Raw genomic sequence first — 17,272 nt, forward strand, 5'->3', positions numbered from 1 at the left:
TTCGAGGTCTTCCAAGACGGAGGTGGGAACCCTGACAGCTAGAGCACACGGACCCTGTGACTGGAAACTTGACTGCAGTAAACAGCGCTGAAAGAACAGACCTGCACCTCAGCTGACCCCGCGGCGGTGCTGTGAGGCATCTCTGGGGAAATCTAGAGTGAGTTAACAATGACGACACTGCAGCGTGTGTTCCAGCAGTTCTCTGGAAGCACGACTGCAAGTCTGACTTTTGTTTCCAAACATGAAGAACTTTTTGTGCAGGACGGTAAATCAGCTGTCTGCCGCACACGCACACAGATATAAATAAGTCTGCATCAATACACAGTGGGATGCTCAGCTGTTCTGGCATACAAACACACACACACACATACCTGCACTCGGTGGCTTTTGAACTTTGTCCTATAACTCTTAACTGGAAGCTCCGTCTGTATAACTTGATAGCTGAGACAAAATGAACACAAACAAACTGGTTTCCGTGTGATATTAAAAAGGACTAGTATGTGATTGTGTGAGGCTGACAACTGCAGCTACTACTAGAATATACTGTTTAAGGACAGATACTCAAAGTCCCATGGACGGACATTACATATGAACCGCGTCTCCTCCGCTGGCATCATCATCATCATGCAGGATACGCATCTGTGTTTGGTTCATTGCATTTCACTTCCAGAACAACACCTCTGGAAAAACCAACAACGCAGACAGGACAGAAGACAGAGGGGATGATGGGTACTTACAAACTGCCTCTCCTGGGAAGACTCAGCTCCTTCTGAAAGAGAGAGAAAGAAAAAAAGGTTTTAATTTTTTTGTTGACCTCTTTGCCAATTAGTGACAAACACTCACTAACAATCTGTTTCGTTACAGGAGGTTAGTACCGGTGTTTGGTCAACAGGTGTCACTGTGACGTAGCTTCAAAAGGCAGCGCCAACAAGAACTATTGTGTTCCTTCACCGCTGAAGTGTGTAAAGTCTGATCATGTGCTTAAAAGCTACAAGGATTTGTTTTCAAACACCGGAGGTGCGATTGCACACGTAACAATATATATTTGTTGCATAGTAAATGCTGCACAGTAATTCATTTTTAAAGTCATTATTATCTCAATAATCCCAAAGACCATAGAGTGCAAAAAGCCAAGAAACCTCAGCATCGTGAAAACCCTGTCGGACATCTACCCTCTAAGTCAGTGGTTCCCAAATGGGTTCTGGGGGTACCTGAAGGCACTCCAGGGGGAACATGAGATTTTTTTAAAATATATTTAAAAAGAGCATCCATTAAAAATAGCTATTTAATAAATATTCAATAAAATATCTGTATACACTTAAATGTATGTATTCTATCAGACACTGATGGCACACCACTGAGTATTACATCTTTTTTTCCAACCAAATATGGTTCCACCTAGTTATGGAGTACCCAGTTGAAAAAACAGGTACGTCACTGAAAAAAGGTTGAGAAAGCCATGCTTTAAATCACAACAAAGATTAAGCTGATGTGTGTATACGTCCACGTGTGGCGAGGTGGGTTTCGTTTGTGCACCTGAGCTGCACTTTCAACAAGCGACCACACGGGGGCGGAGGAGCGCCGTATTGATCATCCCAAGGAGGCGACAACCCAGCTGCTTGTTATGACAAAGCTTATGAAGCAGGCCGCCACTTGTGAACCCGGGTGTGTGAACAAGGACTTCTCATCAGAAGAAGTAAAAGAAGGTGTATCATATTGCTGCGATTATCTGGATGTTTTAGATGGCATGAATTGTGTATTTGATCTGAAAAGGTGCAGCACAGAACTCATGTGCTCAACCTGTAACCTGACGGGGCCGTGCAACAGCTTGAAAAAACAGACGTCACAGACGTCCTGGAGAGCGCCACCTGGCCAACAGCACCAATTAGAGAGTGTGTGTGTGTGTGTGTGTGTGCGTGTGTGTGGCTGAGGTACATCTGTTGAAACCGTGTTGAAGGTTTCCAAAGTAGGTCAACAGCTGGTTTTATTTTGAAAAAAAAAATCTAATAACCCGAAGTGAAGACCTTCATCAGCGTCCATCAGCATGCACAGTGCAGCAATACTGCAGTCAGGCCGAGCAGAACACATACAGTCACACAGAGACGCCGGTTTTGTGTGTTTGTCTTCATAGCAAAATGTGGTCCTACTGTATTGCGCACTACCACAGAGGCAGATTTTAGTAATCAGGCGTTTATATGTCCGTCTGTGATTACATTTTTTACCTCTGCAATTGCATCAAAACCCTGCTGTTCCTTTCAAATTAATTATTGGAAAAGAGTAACACAAATTCTAATAAACTGTTGTGGACTGCAAATAACAATTATTTTCAGTATGTATTAACTTTTGTATTTTTTAATTAATTAGTTAATTAATTAATTCATAATTAAGTTTTTTATATTTTTAAATGGTGAGAAATGGCAAATTGGTATTTTGAAAACACTAAAAATAAAACAGTACAAAATTAATCAAACATTTGAAAGTATAAAATAATGACGTGAAACAAATGGATAGGTTATCAAAGTAGTTGCTGGTTGACTCAACTAACCAATTTAAACAGCAGTGAAAGTGACCGAGCGGACGTCTGCAGAAATGTTGCATTCAAGTGCGATTTTAATGTGCATCAGCTATCCCAACAGCACATGAAGAACGAAGGGCAACACAGTCGGCCGTGCTCGTTTCTGATCATTCCTGAGTTTACATGTACGCTGCTCTCTGACTAATTAGAGGAGCATCCTGTGCACATTTGGGCTCTGCTTTCAACCCCTTGATTTGAGTTTTTTTTTTAATCTCTCAATCACACTCTCTTCACCTGACGCATGCACGTTCCTGCGTGGGACGTCTGTGTCATCAGAGTCTCCCTTTATCTCCTCATCTCTCTGTGCAGATGAGGTAATGGACTTGATGGAGTTCAGTCGGAACAACAGTGAGTGGGTGAATGGCTGTATGGTAGAGATCTGCACTGTGTGTGTGCGCGCTATGATAACAATCAATCAAAAATGTTTGCTAGTATTCGTATGGCCTAACTACAACAGAACCAATTAGTGTGTGTGTGTGTGTGTGTGTGTGTTTCTGTGTGTCAGTCAGACTGGACCCGGTGATTCTATTAGTGCGTGAACAGATGTTGTTCATGCACTAAAAAAAAACACCCAGAGGGACAGGTAATGGCAGGAGAGGAGGTTCCACTTTACTGCTATCTTACACATAAAGGTCGGTTTACCAGCCACGTCGAGATTATTTCATACTTTTTACCAGAGATAGTTGCAAATTTTTGTGGTAGAACTAAGACAGACAAATACATGATTATTGCAAACAGTCTATATCCATGTCTTCAAACAAGTTTTGAGGGGATCTTTAGGGCGGGGACACTGAAGAAAAAAAAAGTACTTGAATTTGTATCTATACAGTATCTATCTGAAATAACAAGCAAAAAGAAAGATGGTAGGTTGATCCAGTGAGAGGGGGAAATAAGTTATTTCAATTAACAGGCTCCTCTCCATCCCTCCATCTCACCTCAGTTCCTTGTTTGCCTCCCCTCTAAAAACACACATAAAAAATAAAATGGAACTAGAAATGAGATGGGGAAGAGAAACCAAGGCGTGTTTGAGTACACAGAGCTCTGTAATGTGAAATAATGCTTGTCTGTGACAAGCTTTTTGCATTGTTGTGTGTGTGTGTGTGTGTGTGTGTGTGTGTGTGTGTGTGTGTGTGTGTGTTGCAGCTGCTGCTTTTCTTTGGGAGGATGATCATACTAAAGCCACCCTGCAAAAATAACTCAAGAGGGAAAATAAGCTAATGACCGATATATAAAAACACACACACACACACACACACACACACACACACACCCACACAAACACACACACACACACGTTTGTGATGAAATTATCCCCAGCGACGGCGAGGAGCTGAAAACAAAGCCTGAAGCGATCTACCCGTTGGCGTACAGGCATCGATAAAGTGCTTTACGGCTCAGAGTGAGGGAGGGGCGGAAGGGGCTGGGAGGTAATGTGATTACAGAGATGGAGGGCGAGATGGAGGGCGAGATGGAGGGCGAGTGGAGGTAAAGAGTAGCGGTTTAAAAAGTAGCGGGCGTAACTCTGAGACAGAGTTCATTGAACCTGAACGGGGCTGAAACAGACATTCATCACTCGCGTGTCACGGCACTGAATCCAGATTGTATTTGCATCACTGACAGACAGCATGACAACGTGATGAGCATAATATTATTATTATATTAATATTATTATGTTTGTTTACAGTCAGACCGATGGAGACGAGTGGGACGCCTCGAGGCAAAAGTTGATAAACGGCTCACAGTTCGGCCGGATGTCAGATCGGTTTCAACATTTTCACCAGCGGCCTCATGTAAACCCACCGACCGACGGACCGGCATGAACGGACATGCAGCAGTGGCTGGTCGAGCATTCGCTCCGTAGCCACGGTAACAAAGCTACCAGCTCTCAGACACGCACACATGAGCGCAAAGTGATGGATAAACACGTCCGTGCAGACATCAGCAGACGTCGGGAGGAAATACGGAGCAGCCAGGAGACAAACTAACAGCGTGGTCTGAAGGCACTGCACCCACACACGAAAAACTCTCTGCAGTATTTGTTTTAAGGCTTAAACACACTTCCATGAAGTACTTTCCCACCCAGTGATGCATATTCATGGAACAAAGGCGATCGATACACTAAGGTGGGTCTGAGCTCACACACACAGGTCTAATCTCCTTGTGTTCTTGGTTGTGTGGGGCCAGTATCTTCTCTCAAGTCTCTTGCAGAAACCTTACTTTCAGGCTGCTCAGATTATTTTTTATGTTCACTTATTTGAGTTAATTGAACTTTAGCCGACAGGAAATGTTAGCTTGAGAAAAAGGTGAAAAGGGAAAGCCGTGACAGAAACACGTGTTTTTTTTTCCTTTTGTTTGTATTTTATTAAACTGTCAAAATGAATCCAGGAGGAGGATTAATGCAGTAGTTTGGACATATTAAGATTTTCCATTTACCAACAGACACCAACACATTCGGCAGCATTCATCCAAGAAACATGCCGTCAGGACTCCACGGCATCATGAGAAAAGATGTTCTTCCTAATGTGTGACTAGCAGTGTGTGCGCGTGTGTGCGTACCCAGTCTATATGTTCAGTACACGTGTTTCTGTGTGTCTTATGTATTTAGCTGTCCACCCCGGGGACGGCCATAATAACATGTTTTAGTCGAGCTAAAAACATGCAATTAACAGGAGGATGCAGTGGAGCCGAGCACCGGAGACAATTAGAGCGGCAGCAGCAGCCGCCGGCAGCCATGATTCATTATCAACAATGTGAATATTGATGAGGAAACAATGACAACAAAGAGAATCCAGGATGACAAATGCAGGGCAGGAGAAGAAAAAAAACAACATAAAACACGCACATACACACACTGATATTCAGTCTTTAAATTGTCCAAAGAGAACAAAGTGATTCTGGTGTTTTTTTTTTCTTCATTTGTGGTCTTATTCTTTTTCAGAACGCAATTATCAACACATGAAAAGGAAATCATTTCATTTTGCTTGTGTGGGCGACGTTACCAATTCCAAAGCACTGTCTTGACAGAGCTGACGGAGATACTAAAAATGAAGGAATCTTTCACATTAGCTATGTCCTTTTTTTTTAGATATATATACCCTGTCATAATATAAACTAATCCACAGCAGAGGTGCAGCGGGGTCTGCAGACAGTAGTGACAGAGCAGTCGATGGTGGAACACAACTGGCCGGTCACACTGTGGATGTCTGGTGGATCACGAGAGGATCGCTCGCGGTTAGCTAGCCGGTTAGCTAGTCGCACTCTGTCGACCCCGTCGATCAGCAGAAACGTGACCATTCGTTTGTGAGGAAAAGTAGCAAAACATTATGTTGTTGCAGGTGCTCAAATATAATGATCTTTTCTCTGCTTATCTACCATTTCATTGACAAAATAATACATCAATTTTTGCAGGTGTGTCTAACAGACCGAGAGGTTGTCTGCAGTGAATAGAATATGACGCCTGACAATATCCAGTGTAAAATTACACTATTTATTATTATCGTGCATATTCCGATTTCAATAAAATGTTAATGAATTGTTCGGCCCCAGTTGCGGACGTACTATACAATACAAGCACACAAACACAAGTCTGGGAGCTCCAGACTAGTCTGGCCTTCAATCTGGAAGTGAATGCCAGACGTGATGATGGCAGGTGAAGATGCGGTGAACCCAGATAATCTAGAAGTGCAGAAAAACGGTGTTGTTTATGTCCGTCAGGACTGCAAAGGATCACCAGCTCTATATCGTCACTCTATATATCTTTGTATTAAGATAAACAGGGACAGACAAACCCCTGTCCTGTCTCCTGTCCTCCACATCAGCAGCGACATGATGGACGACACCCATGATGTTGGGGATTCATAATGAGAATGAAGAAAGTGGTGGGTGAGGGTAAGAGAGAGGCCTTTAACGGCAACATAAAGCTGCTGTAAGTGAATGAGCTAATCGCCTGCAGTATCCTGAGGACTCAGGCAGCGTCCTAATGAAAGCTCTGCTGCTTAACGGCCGCTGGGAGAGACTCTCCACCACAGAGAGAGGCCCACTGGGACCAGTAAGGCTCTAAGAGACGGGCGTCTGTCTTTTACTCTGTGTGTGTGTGTGTGTGTGTGTGTGTGTGTGTGTGTGTGTGTGTGTGTGTGTGGTGAAAGGGCACAAGAGTGAGTGTGTTTGTGTCCTAGAATAACACACTTTACTATCGGAGAGCGTTATAATTCACCTGGGCCACACACTGACACATTAACCCAACTAATCTCCATTACCGGGGAAGAAAAGTGTGTGTGTGTGTGTGTGTGTGTGTGTGTGTGTGTGTGTGTGTGTGTGTGAGAGAGAGAGTGATCAGGGGGATGACATCCATTTGGGTTGGCTTTTAATCTTCCAAATGAGCAGACATAACTCTCCCTCCACTAATGCCACTAACAGCCAATTATTGTGTGTGTTCACTTAGTAAGTATGTGTTTTTGTGTGGTAACACTGTGTGTGTGTGTGTGTGTGTGTGTGTGTGTGTGTGTGTGTGTGTGTGTGTGTGTGTGTGAGAACAGGACAGTCATTACAGAATGGCTAGATTGTGCGTTTTCAATCATTAACGTGTCTGACTGAAGTGAAAGTGGGATTCTGAGCAGACATGAGTGCAGCTGGGACCCATCGCTTCAAACCCATTCGGGGGAAAACAACACAGAAATAAAGACAGTTTTAGTGTTTTTAATAGGCACCTAAATACAATCTGAACTGTGTGTTCAATGTTGGCAATGTTCTTGTCTAATAAGTTGGAATATTATTGTATTTTTGTTCATTCAGACCAAGACCCACATTTGTCTCTCGGAGAGCTAAATTAATATCCTCATCACGACATGCCTCTTTACCCTTTGTTCACTGTATAAGCCAGTCTCATAGTAAAATAGTTTGATGTCCTAAATTGACCTTAAAGAGTCTATCATCCATTCACACACACACACACACACACACACACACACACACAGCTTTTACAAGTCAGAAATAGACATTTTCCTCACCTCTCGTGTCAGAGGGATATGGGGTGAACTGTGTGTTCAAATAATTGAGATTGGAAAATGAGGCGATGTAAAAGTCTATTAGATTTTCTGGTAGTAAATATAGTACAATCCTAAAATATGAATCTTCTATAATTAGGATTTGAGTAAACATGTCAGAGTACAGATTAATCAATAATACAAATATACAAAATAAATATGGCAATCTGAATAATTTAATGTATTTACAGAAAATTCCTGCTGGTATTATGAAAAAAAGAAGAAAAAAAAGGCTTGGAGTGGCTTTCACCTCCTCCATCCATCTCTCCATCTATTGTTTCTCCACAGCTGCACTCTTCAGTTCGCTCCACGTACACTTCCTGTGACACCCCGGGACCTCCACACGTGCAGCTGTGGGGTGGACCGGACGGACATAATCATATCTAGAAGTGTACAATTACCCAGGCAGCGTGTTGGGTCTCGTCCCCTGCACACAAGACAACCTGCTAATTAGTTTCAGCTATACGAAGAGCATCACACACACACGCGCACAGCTGAAAGGAGCTAATCTGGCCTCATCAGCTTGTCTGTCATGAGCTCCAGTAGCCGACACTTCCTCGAGCGACACGCTAAAGCCGCTATCAGCGGCGGCAGAGACAACAAGCTAATCCTAATTGGAATTTACACATTCAAATGAAATCTGCAACGCCTCACTGGAAGGGTTTTATCTGCAGATAATACAGGGAGGGAGAGGCAGGGAGGAGCAATGGATGGAGAGTGTGTGTGTGTGTGTGTGAGCGTGTGTGTATGACGAGGGGGCGGGAGGGGCGGATCGGCATCCGGAGCGTGTGTGAGAGGTGGCCTTTGTCAATATCGCTGTTGTTTGGTGTCTTTTTCTGTACTCTCCTTGGAAGCTTCACTCTGAGCCGCTGTGTTAAAAAAGTCACCGTGTGTTCTTCACATGAACATTCATTCATTCATTCCACCAAAGTTGGTGCAAGTTGGACACGTGATATGTTATGGTCTTGTCTGTGGTCTGTTTAAATAAACAAGCAGGTGGGGCCCTGTCCAGCAGTGGGGGGGCGGAGTCTGTGCACCGAGTCAAGCATGTCGCCATTGACTGCAGTTAGTAGCGAACTCCTCTTCACTTCCTGGGAGTCAACCTGCGATGAACAGTTCGCGACAAACGCTGCAAGCAGCACTCACAACTGTCGGATAGTCCCTCCTAAAGCATATTTACTTGAGTTACTAATATAGTAATGTGCTCTTTGACAACCGAGGCAGTGCGATTTGTTCTGTGTTGCATACATGCAACATCAGAACAAATCGCAAACAATTTTTTTAAAAAGAACTGCAAGATAGTGCTTTACTTCCTATTGCCTAATAATTATCAAGGGAGTGAAAACCGTGGCATATTGCCTGAGCACACATGTTATAGATACCATGTTATAGTTATAGGGGGTTAAATTGTGGCAATGAGTGGTCAGGTGATCAAAGGGACCGCTTTGGTCTTAGTCGAGGAAGCTTTGTTGTCTTTTTTATTCATTTTCATGCGGAATGTCTTGTTTCTAATTGCACACACATCTCTCTGGTAAACACAATATTCAAAGTGGTGAGATCCATTTAGTGGTCAAAATCATATGAGTGTTAGTCGACTAAGAATGTCTGCCCTCATCTCCCGTTTTAACTTCAAACACCTTCTATGTAGAAGTGAATTTTTAGGGGGAAAATACTGCCAACCCACAAGAGTAAAAAAAGAGGAGCTGCAGGTCTCCTTTCCTCCATTCTGAATATTTCCTGGTGTAAGATGTGCTGTGTAGTACTTTAATTTAATACATTCATTTAGGAAAATGCAAAGTAAGAGCACAAAACTGAAATGATGAAGGTCCTAAATACTACTTATGGTCACGTTATAAAGCAGTACGCATGATGAAGGCCCTAATAGGGGCCCTCAGGGGCTGCGGCCTAATTGACCCAGGTAATAATCCGGCCCTCTGAACGCTTCTGATAATGCCGGATCCGGCGTCCGGCAGCAAAGTCGCTGTGTCAGCAAAGTAGCTGGTGAGTTGAACGTTAGAAACCCGAGAGGTGGCCAATTGTGTAACAATGAACCTCTCAGCTCCGACAGGACAGAGTTGCTACTGTGGTGAACAATCCAGAGACAAAACTCCATCAAATGTGCGCAGGTGTAAAATGCCACATTTAATTTGGCATTTCATACATATTTAAATGAGACTATGTAACAAGATGAGTTCCTCTGCCCGCTGGCGGTGACAGTCCCGGCAGGATCTGTAAAGCACTGAACTGTGGGCCGCCGTTAACACCGACTCGGTCCAGCGGCCTGATGGGAATCGTTCCTGAGTGACAGCGGTAGGATCCCCTTCCCCCCCCCCAATCCAATTCCCTTCCGGCAAACACGGCCTAAGAGCCGATGCGCTCCAGCAGCCTGTTCTTGAAACAGCAGAACAGAACGAACGCAGGTCGAGGCTTTGCAAACATACGGAAAAGGTGGTTTTGAAACGGGTTGACGGCTGCTTCGCTGTGACGCGTGACCCAGATTTGTAGCGGCGCTCTCAGGCGCAGACTCTCTCAGCTTTTACGAAACCATACCGCCGACCTCGGCAACGCGTTTCAAAAACGTATGTCACAGACACAAAGTGATCCATACGTGGGGAAAGAAATGAAGTCATTTTCCATTCCTGTGTGTGTGTGAGTGTCTCCATCTCTCTTTTGATCCCTGCGGTCTGCCCTCCCTCGCTTTCATTATCAGAAAACCAGATGAGTTTGCTCCGCCTGTCAAGCCTCCTTCATTCAGCCGAATACTGCTTCAATTTGCACCTTTCTGCTGTGAACCCCCCTCCCCCCCACCCTGCTACCTGTCTATCCACGAGTCTACAACAGCGCACCCCCCACCCCCACATCCCCCGGCGCTGGATCTGACGAAGACAATACCCGCTGTAATGCTCCTGCTGAGGGAAATCACACCTCCGTCAACCCAAAAGTGACACAAAGCAGTCAATGCATAAAGTGCAGCTAATGAAGTGGCTTCTTCTGGTCTGCATGTTATTAACGGTGTGATTTTCTCACAGAGCCAAGGATCTCTTCTTTGTTTGCTCCTTCATGTATCACACAGAACGGGGAGAAAAACAACCAACAAGTGAAACACAAAATGGGATTATTGAGATGCTTCTGAGTTCTAAAACCTTTACAGTCGAACACTTTTAGCTGCGTGAGCAAACTACGTCTCTGCAGAGCGAAGAGGAGGCAGATGAAGACGGGAATAAAAACTGGATGATGAAACACTGAAGTAAGATGAAAACTTTCTGTAATGGGATTAATCACGTTGGAGACTGAATGAGAGTGAACAGGGCGAGGGAAGAGAAGGAGGAAGGAGGAGTTTGATAGACAGCCGAGAGGAGGGAGGTGATTCCCTGGAGAGAAAGAGCGGCGACGGGAGAAGAGTGACATGTGATCCGTCTGAAAGGGAGTGCCCTCCTCCCCCATCCCCACTGTGCTCACAGACAACCCCGCTCACAGCACACCCTCATTGTTCAAGCTGATCTGCTCACAGCGAGGGGTTCAGCGGCGGGCGGGGAGCCTCGGAAATTACAAACGAGAAAGGTGATATACAGTGGGAGGAGTCAACATCACTCCACATGAAGGACCTCAACAATTATCATCATCAGTTACAAACCGCTCAGATTTTTCTTCTTTTACTCATTTAAAATCAGGGCACTTCTCTCTCATCTGGGAGTAAAAAATCCAATTAACATGTTCTCTGGTCGCTCCAGAGCACTTGTAATCCAGCTGCCTGATGGATATTTGATTCTCCTTCTTTGGTTCTCGAGGTGACTCGTTCACCCAGTACTTCATCAAGTTAGCGTGGCCCACGGAGAATGCCACCTCCACTAGAAAAGCTGCTAAATTTAGGGCCAAAAGCAAATTGTTTCAATGGAATAGAGCATAGAACCCTGAGGTCAGAGCATAGAACCCTGAGGTCAGAGCATAGAACCCTGAGGTCAAAGCATAGAACCCTGAGGTCAAAGCATAGAACCCCAAAGTCAGAACATAGAACTCTGACTTCAGAGCATAGAACCCTGACTTCAGAGCATAGAACCCTGACTTCAGAGCATAGAACCCTGACTTCAGAGCATAGAACCCTAAGGTCAGAGCATAGAACCCTGAGGTCAGAGCATAGAACCCTGAGGTCAGAACATAGAACCCTGAGGTCAGAACATAGAACCCTGAGGTCAGAACATAGAACCCTGAGGTCAGAGCATAGAACCCTGAGGTCAGAGCTCCGAACAGCGAGAAATGCAAAGATAAATCACAGCAAATATTTAAAAAGAAGTACAATCATTTACATACTAATCACGTGAATGATGTGCTTTTATGTAAACAAATATAAACTGTATCTTTTGTAGTATGTGCATTGAGACTGGGAGAGAATAAATAAATAACTCATAAATAAATTAGAAAATCTTCTTTCTGTTGAAGACGTGTGATTCTACGTTACGTTGAGTGAAATGCTTCTGTATGCCTTTCTGTGCCTTTTCTGTATATATGTATGTTCCCTGTGTGAACCGTAGAGTCCAATCAGAGATATTATGGTGCTTTGCACAGAGAGAGTATCAAGGCTGTACCACATCTTAGTGTGGGATAATACCTAAACTATGAGCTCCAAGAGGCTTAAAGACCCTAAATTCCCATTACTCAATATCATTCTCTTTTATATAAGAAATCTCACCCCATTCTGTGGAGGAGAGTCTGCATCAACCTGCAAATAATGTTGTCGCGCATGGACAAGTTAGGAGCACCAAAGAATCTGCTGTAAAAATCAAAGCGCAAATAGGTTTTTCTGTGTTGCTCTCCATGTGAAATAAATAAATAACTGCTATCAAACAAACAGAGCGCACGGTGCTGTGGTGTTTGTTGATGTTGAGTATAAAGGGTAAGAAAAGAAATTGCCCAGAGAAAATAGGACTGAGGTGTGTGTGTGTGTGTGTGTGCGTGTGTGTGTGTATGGGGGTGACGTCTAGACATTCAATTTCACACTCTTTGAAGTTTGCTGCCCGCTGGCCAAATGCAGCCGTGTGGATGAGCGCAACATGAGGAGACAACATGAGGGGAGGAGGGCCGTGGCATTCCTCTCTTCCTCCTCCTTCTCTTCTTCTTGTATTGCGAGCAAAAGAGTTCATTCCGCCTCTGTAAGCACTGAAGCTGCGAATCGACATCAAAGTTTGGGTATTCGTACAGCAGGTTGAGGTCGATCAAGCCACTTATGTCTTTATTATGTTTTAATGTATATCCTATCATCATAGGAGATTATTTATCATATTTGATTCATTTAACATTGTTATTCTAGTCTAGTTTTCCCTGCTTCTGTGAAAAGCATGTGTGATAAAAAATAGTTTTAAAAATTGTTAAAGGTTACAAATATTGGTCCCTTCACCCCTTTTGGACACATAACTGTTAAACAGCTTGTTTTTTTGTCTGATGAACGGGTACATTTATCAAACATGGAGAAGTGAGGAAACATTGCTGTTGTAATTATCTTGCTATGATTTAACCATGAGACCTAATCATTTACATATATTAGATATCAGCTGTGTATTAGATCATTTTCCACACTAGCTTGGTTTAGAGGGCGTATCAATCTGAAGACAAATGTCCCCGAACCTAAAGTCCTGAAGGTACAAATAAGTTTGGGAGGAAAGGAAGCACTGTTACATCCCAAGATGAATGATAAATATATTACTTGTAATCTAACCAATGAGTAGACCAGGTGTGAATTATCTCTGCACTGGTAATAATGCAAAGACCTTTTGAAAGGGTTATATGCTATGAAGTCACAGTCCACATAAAATTCCTTTGTCTCATGAAGAAAATTCCAATGTGTCCAAGATGATTTTTCATCCATTCGGTCCCATTGATTCAGGTATACAGACGTTAAATAAAAACTAGTACTGGACACAGTACCCGGTATCTGGAGGTGATATATATATATATATATATATATATATATATATATATATATATATATATATATATATATATATATATATGTCTTACATGGTGCTGCAGTGATTGTTTGTACTGACATGTGAAGGCCTGTCCGTCTCCGTGACCAGCTGGCTGAAGTGCTGATGGGAAGTGCTTCTATGGTTACAGGTCACTCTTTCAGCCTCTCAGCCTCGCTCGCTCTGTTCACAGGATGAGCTCATATTATTCCTTCAGCGGTCGCCGTGGCTACCGGATGAGCTCACGGCTCGTTTCTAATGGGCTAATCCAGTTGGCTGGAGGGAGACTCACACGGAGAGAGAGACAGAGAGAGAGAGAGAGAGAGAGAGAGAGAGAGAGAGAGAGAGAGAGAGAGAGAGAGAGGACAAGAACAGTGTGCGACTTAAACAAAAGAAAGAGAAAAGAGTAAGAAAGTTCTGAGAGTGAGAGGAGCCTGAGCACCAGAGCTGCTAGATGTGGGACAGAAAACTAACAACAGAACTCTTCCCCCTCTCCTTGTCATTCCTTCAATCCATCCATCGCTCTTTTTTTCCCCCCGAGGACAAATAACCAAAGACCCAGCCAACAGCCAAAGTCCAGCTAAGCCCTCTAAGCTGTGTTTAACCTGCTCCTGGGGCTCAATGTGGCTTTACAGCAACGAACTCGGCATCTAAACAAGCCCCGATCCCCCTGGGGGGAAATTACATATAGTTCAAGGTCAGCTCTGAAACTTTTCAGCAAGAGTTTTTAACTTTCAATTCGCCCTTCAGGAGAACAGTCTTAGATAGAGTCTGGTTTTGGCGTAACGTTTACATAGCTGATTGTCAAATGAGTTTTGACTGGCAGATGAACCCAGGTAGGTCACTAGACCTCCTGGATTATGCATTTAAATTGACTGTATATTCAGGTAGAGGCTAGCAGGAATAAATCCTGAGATCAGCGCATTGAATGATGGGAAAATAAATGGTAAATGAGAGGAAGAAAACCTTTCTCTCATTTACCATTTATGGTGTTGGAGCATGGCTTCTGCTTTGCTCCTGGAACAGTTCAGACGGGGAAAAGGGGTCCGGCTTTGACCTCAGGTGTCAGTGCCGAGGACGGTGACTTGGACTGATGAGCGTTGGGCCCCGTTCTGACACACTGTACTCATTCTGTCCGTCTCTGTCACTTCATCGCTCCCCACAAGTGACTCAGTGTCCTCCGAGTGTGTGCAAGTGGAGGAGACGTCAAGGCTGCAGCTAATGCCGGAGGATTGACGCCATTTGTCAGCATTTCGTGGTACAGGTCTTTGTTGCAATAGAGGGCTCAGGTGCTTATCAAGCTCAAGGCTGCGAGGTTGAGCCCCCCCACCCACCCCCCCCACCGACCCCCCCCGCTCCTCCCCAAGACCGGCTGCAGTGCCTTTTGTTCCAACTCTCTATAAAGGATGATAACAAAACAGTGGAGAGGCTGTTAAAAATGACAGTTATCTGACTGACAGCAGAGCAGAAAATGGGCTCTACAATGCTGCATACTTTCACCCAGTCTCATTCCCCAACCGCCAGGCACACACACTCACAACATAATATTTTTGACAATAACCCTCTGTGTGGTGTCGTGGCCCTTGTGAGTGAATTCTGAATCCACCGCTCGCGTCCGATTACGTTAGCGATGACAAACTTCCACATCAGACGCTGAAGTCACGGAATGTTTCTTTCCCACCCACCACCACCCCGCTAATTCAACGAGCTCCTGGTGTCATTCCAGCTGCATCAGCTGCACAATCTTTTCACACAAATTTGGCCACAAACACCGGCTGCTTTTGCGACCCTTCGGGACCAACCGGGGGTGCATCAGCTGCGGTGACGCAAAGCACCATGGGTAATTAATTACGGGATTCGGGATGTGTTCCAAACGGAGAGGTTACATAAACAACTGTGGGAAAAGAAAAGTCAGTGTGAGGATTTTTTTTTATGAGGGATATATTCATGAAAGATTATATATATATATGTATATAAAATAAAGTAACTTATCTTGTAACTATCCGATGACGAGACGCGTCATGATTTTTCTGTTTCACCCGAGCAGATGGATCATTCCCATCCCATGTGTGCATTCCATTAAAAAACAAATACAACAATTCTAGAATATTAGAATTACCGCCTTACAGTTCTTTGCCTCCAACGAGCAGTAAAGTTGCTGTTCACGTTCACGTTTGACTGCAATGTCCTCATCCTTCATACTATAGCACGTTTGTATGAAATTGTCATAATTAGCAGATGAGCGCTTTAACCACAAAATTACAAATTTGTGGAAATTTCCTCGCTGCGTTCCGGAGGTATCGCGTCACAAGAATGGGACGGATGAACGGTTAACCACAAAGAGAAAGCTTGAGGAAAAGCTTGCTGCACGTACAACCAGGATGAAGTTAGCTTGACAAGTAGAACACTTCACACCCAAAGTGGCTCTTCACCACACGTCTGGAAAAGTCTGGCTTTGACAGCTGTATTGAAAGCCAGACTCTCCACTGCCAGAAGCACTAAACATGTTCAGACAACGACAGGAATAAGATGGCGTTTGTTGAGCGTGACCGTTGATTTCTGTTCACAGGTGTGAACAGAAATCAATACTGTTCAATCAGCAAGCGTCCAGAGTTTCTGACTTCCACAGACGAGAGAGAAGCAAACAAAGAACCTGCGCCGTCGCCCTCGTTTGGGTTCTTTCACGCTTCTTCTCCCTTTCAGCCGCGAGGTTACCGTTGGCGATTACAGTAAGTCACACAGAGTCGTTCATCTCTCTCCGACACTCAGGCTCCCACTTTTCTACCGTCCTCAATCCCCTCCCTCTTAAACTTTGACACCAGCACGGCAGCAGGCTTGCCACCCTCTGGGCTTCGGCTTTCATCATGTCGAGAGATGTCTAGCCGCAGGACGACAGATAAAAGGAAGATGGAGGAGGGGGAGGAAAGCAGGAGGAGGGCAAAGGGAAGAAAGCGAGGTGGTTGTGGAACCACGCAGGGTTCTGGGGGTTCTGCTGAGAAAAGGAACTAAGAGGATGACAACATGCCACAAAAATATGTAATTACAATGTGGAGTGACGGGTTCTGAACTTGAGGTCAGGGCTTCTAGTGAGCAAACTCAATCCCACTGTGGGATTAAAACAACACTGTTATTAAGTATCGATTATGCTTTTTTGGAATGTGTCCAATGTCAAAAAATACAGACGGCGCCCACCTTCTCAGAGCGCAGGGTGACGACTCCAACAGCTCGACGCGACTCCATTTATGGTGTTCGATGAAGAGAAATCAGGACAATACTCGCTGTGACTCTACTTTATGAGACAAGGTTATTTCAATATGGGGAAATGTAGCCCCATCCCTGATAATCAATCACCGCTGTGAGATCCTTCCAGCTGACAGCATTAACTACTCTCTGTCCTCCCCGGGACACGTCTGCTTTATTGATGGACTAACAGGAAGCATATACCGCGTCCATTTTCCTTGGCGCGAACCCATTAATAGCTCTTCTCGTGGATATTTTCTGGGCTCTTGATGAGCAGCAGCTGCAGTGATTTTAGCAGAACAGTGGAACCGGGTCACAAGTTATTGCACCGCTTAACAGCGGAAGGGGATCAATTCCCTGGCGAGGAGCAGAAAAGCTCTGGACAGAGGAAAAGAACAAAGATGAAATCAACAAACTGGACGGACCAGGACGTTGCTGTGGTTTCTGAGAGACTT

General features: G+C 44.3%; 1 protein-coding gene across 4 annotated transcripts in view; it reads right to left on the reverse strand.

Moving 5' to 3' along the window:
- The window catches only part of mast2 (microtubule associated serine/threonine kinase 2), a 136,298-nt gene that overhangs the window by 54,970 nt on the left and 64,056 nt on the right, over positions 1–17,272 (reverse strand). For all 4 annotated transcript variants that reach the window (XM_068589951.1, XM_068589950.1, XM_068589949.1 and 1 more), the window contains one exon: positions 738–769. In XM_068589951.1, coding sequence (XP_068446052.1) covers positions 738–769 — 32 coding nt within the window. The remainder of the gene's footprint in view (positions 1–737; positions 770–17,272) is intronic.

Source organism: Clinocottus analis, unplaced genomic scaffold (assembly GCF_023055335.1).
Source record: "Clinocottus analis isolate CAN_PGR_092001 unplaced genomic scaffold, fCliAna1.0.p SCAF_23, whole genome shotgun sequence".
Classification (NCBI taxonomy): domain Eukaryota; kingdom Metazoa; phylum Chordata; class Actinopteri; order Perciformes; family Cottidae; genus Clinocottus; species Clinocottus analis.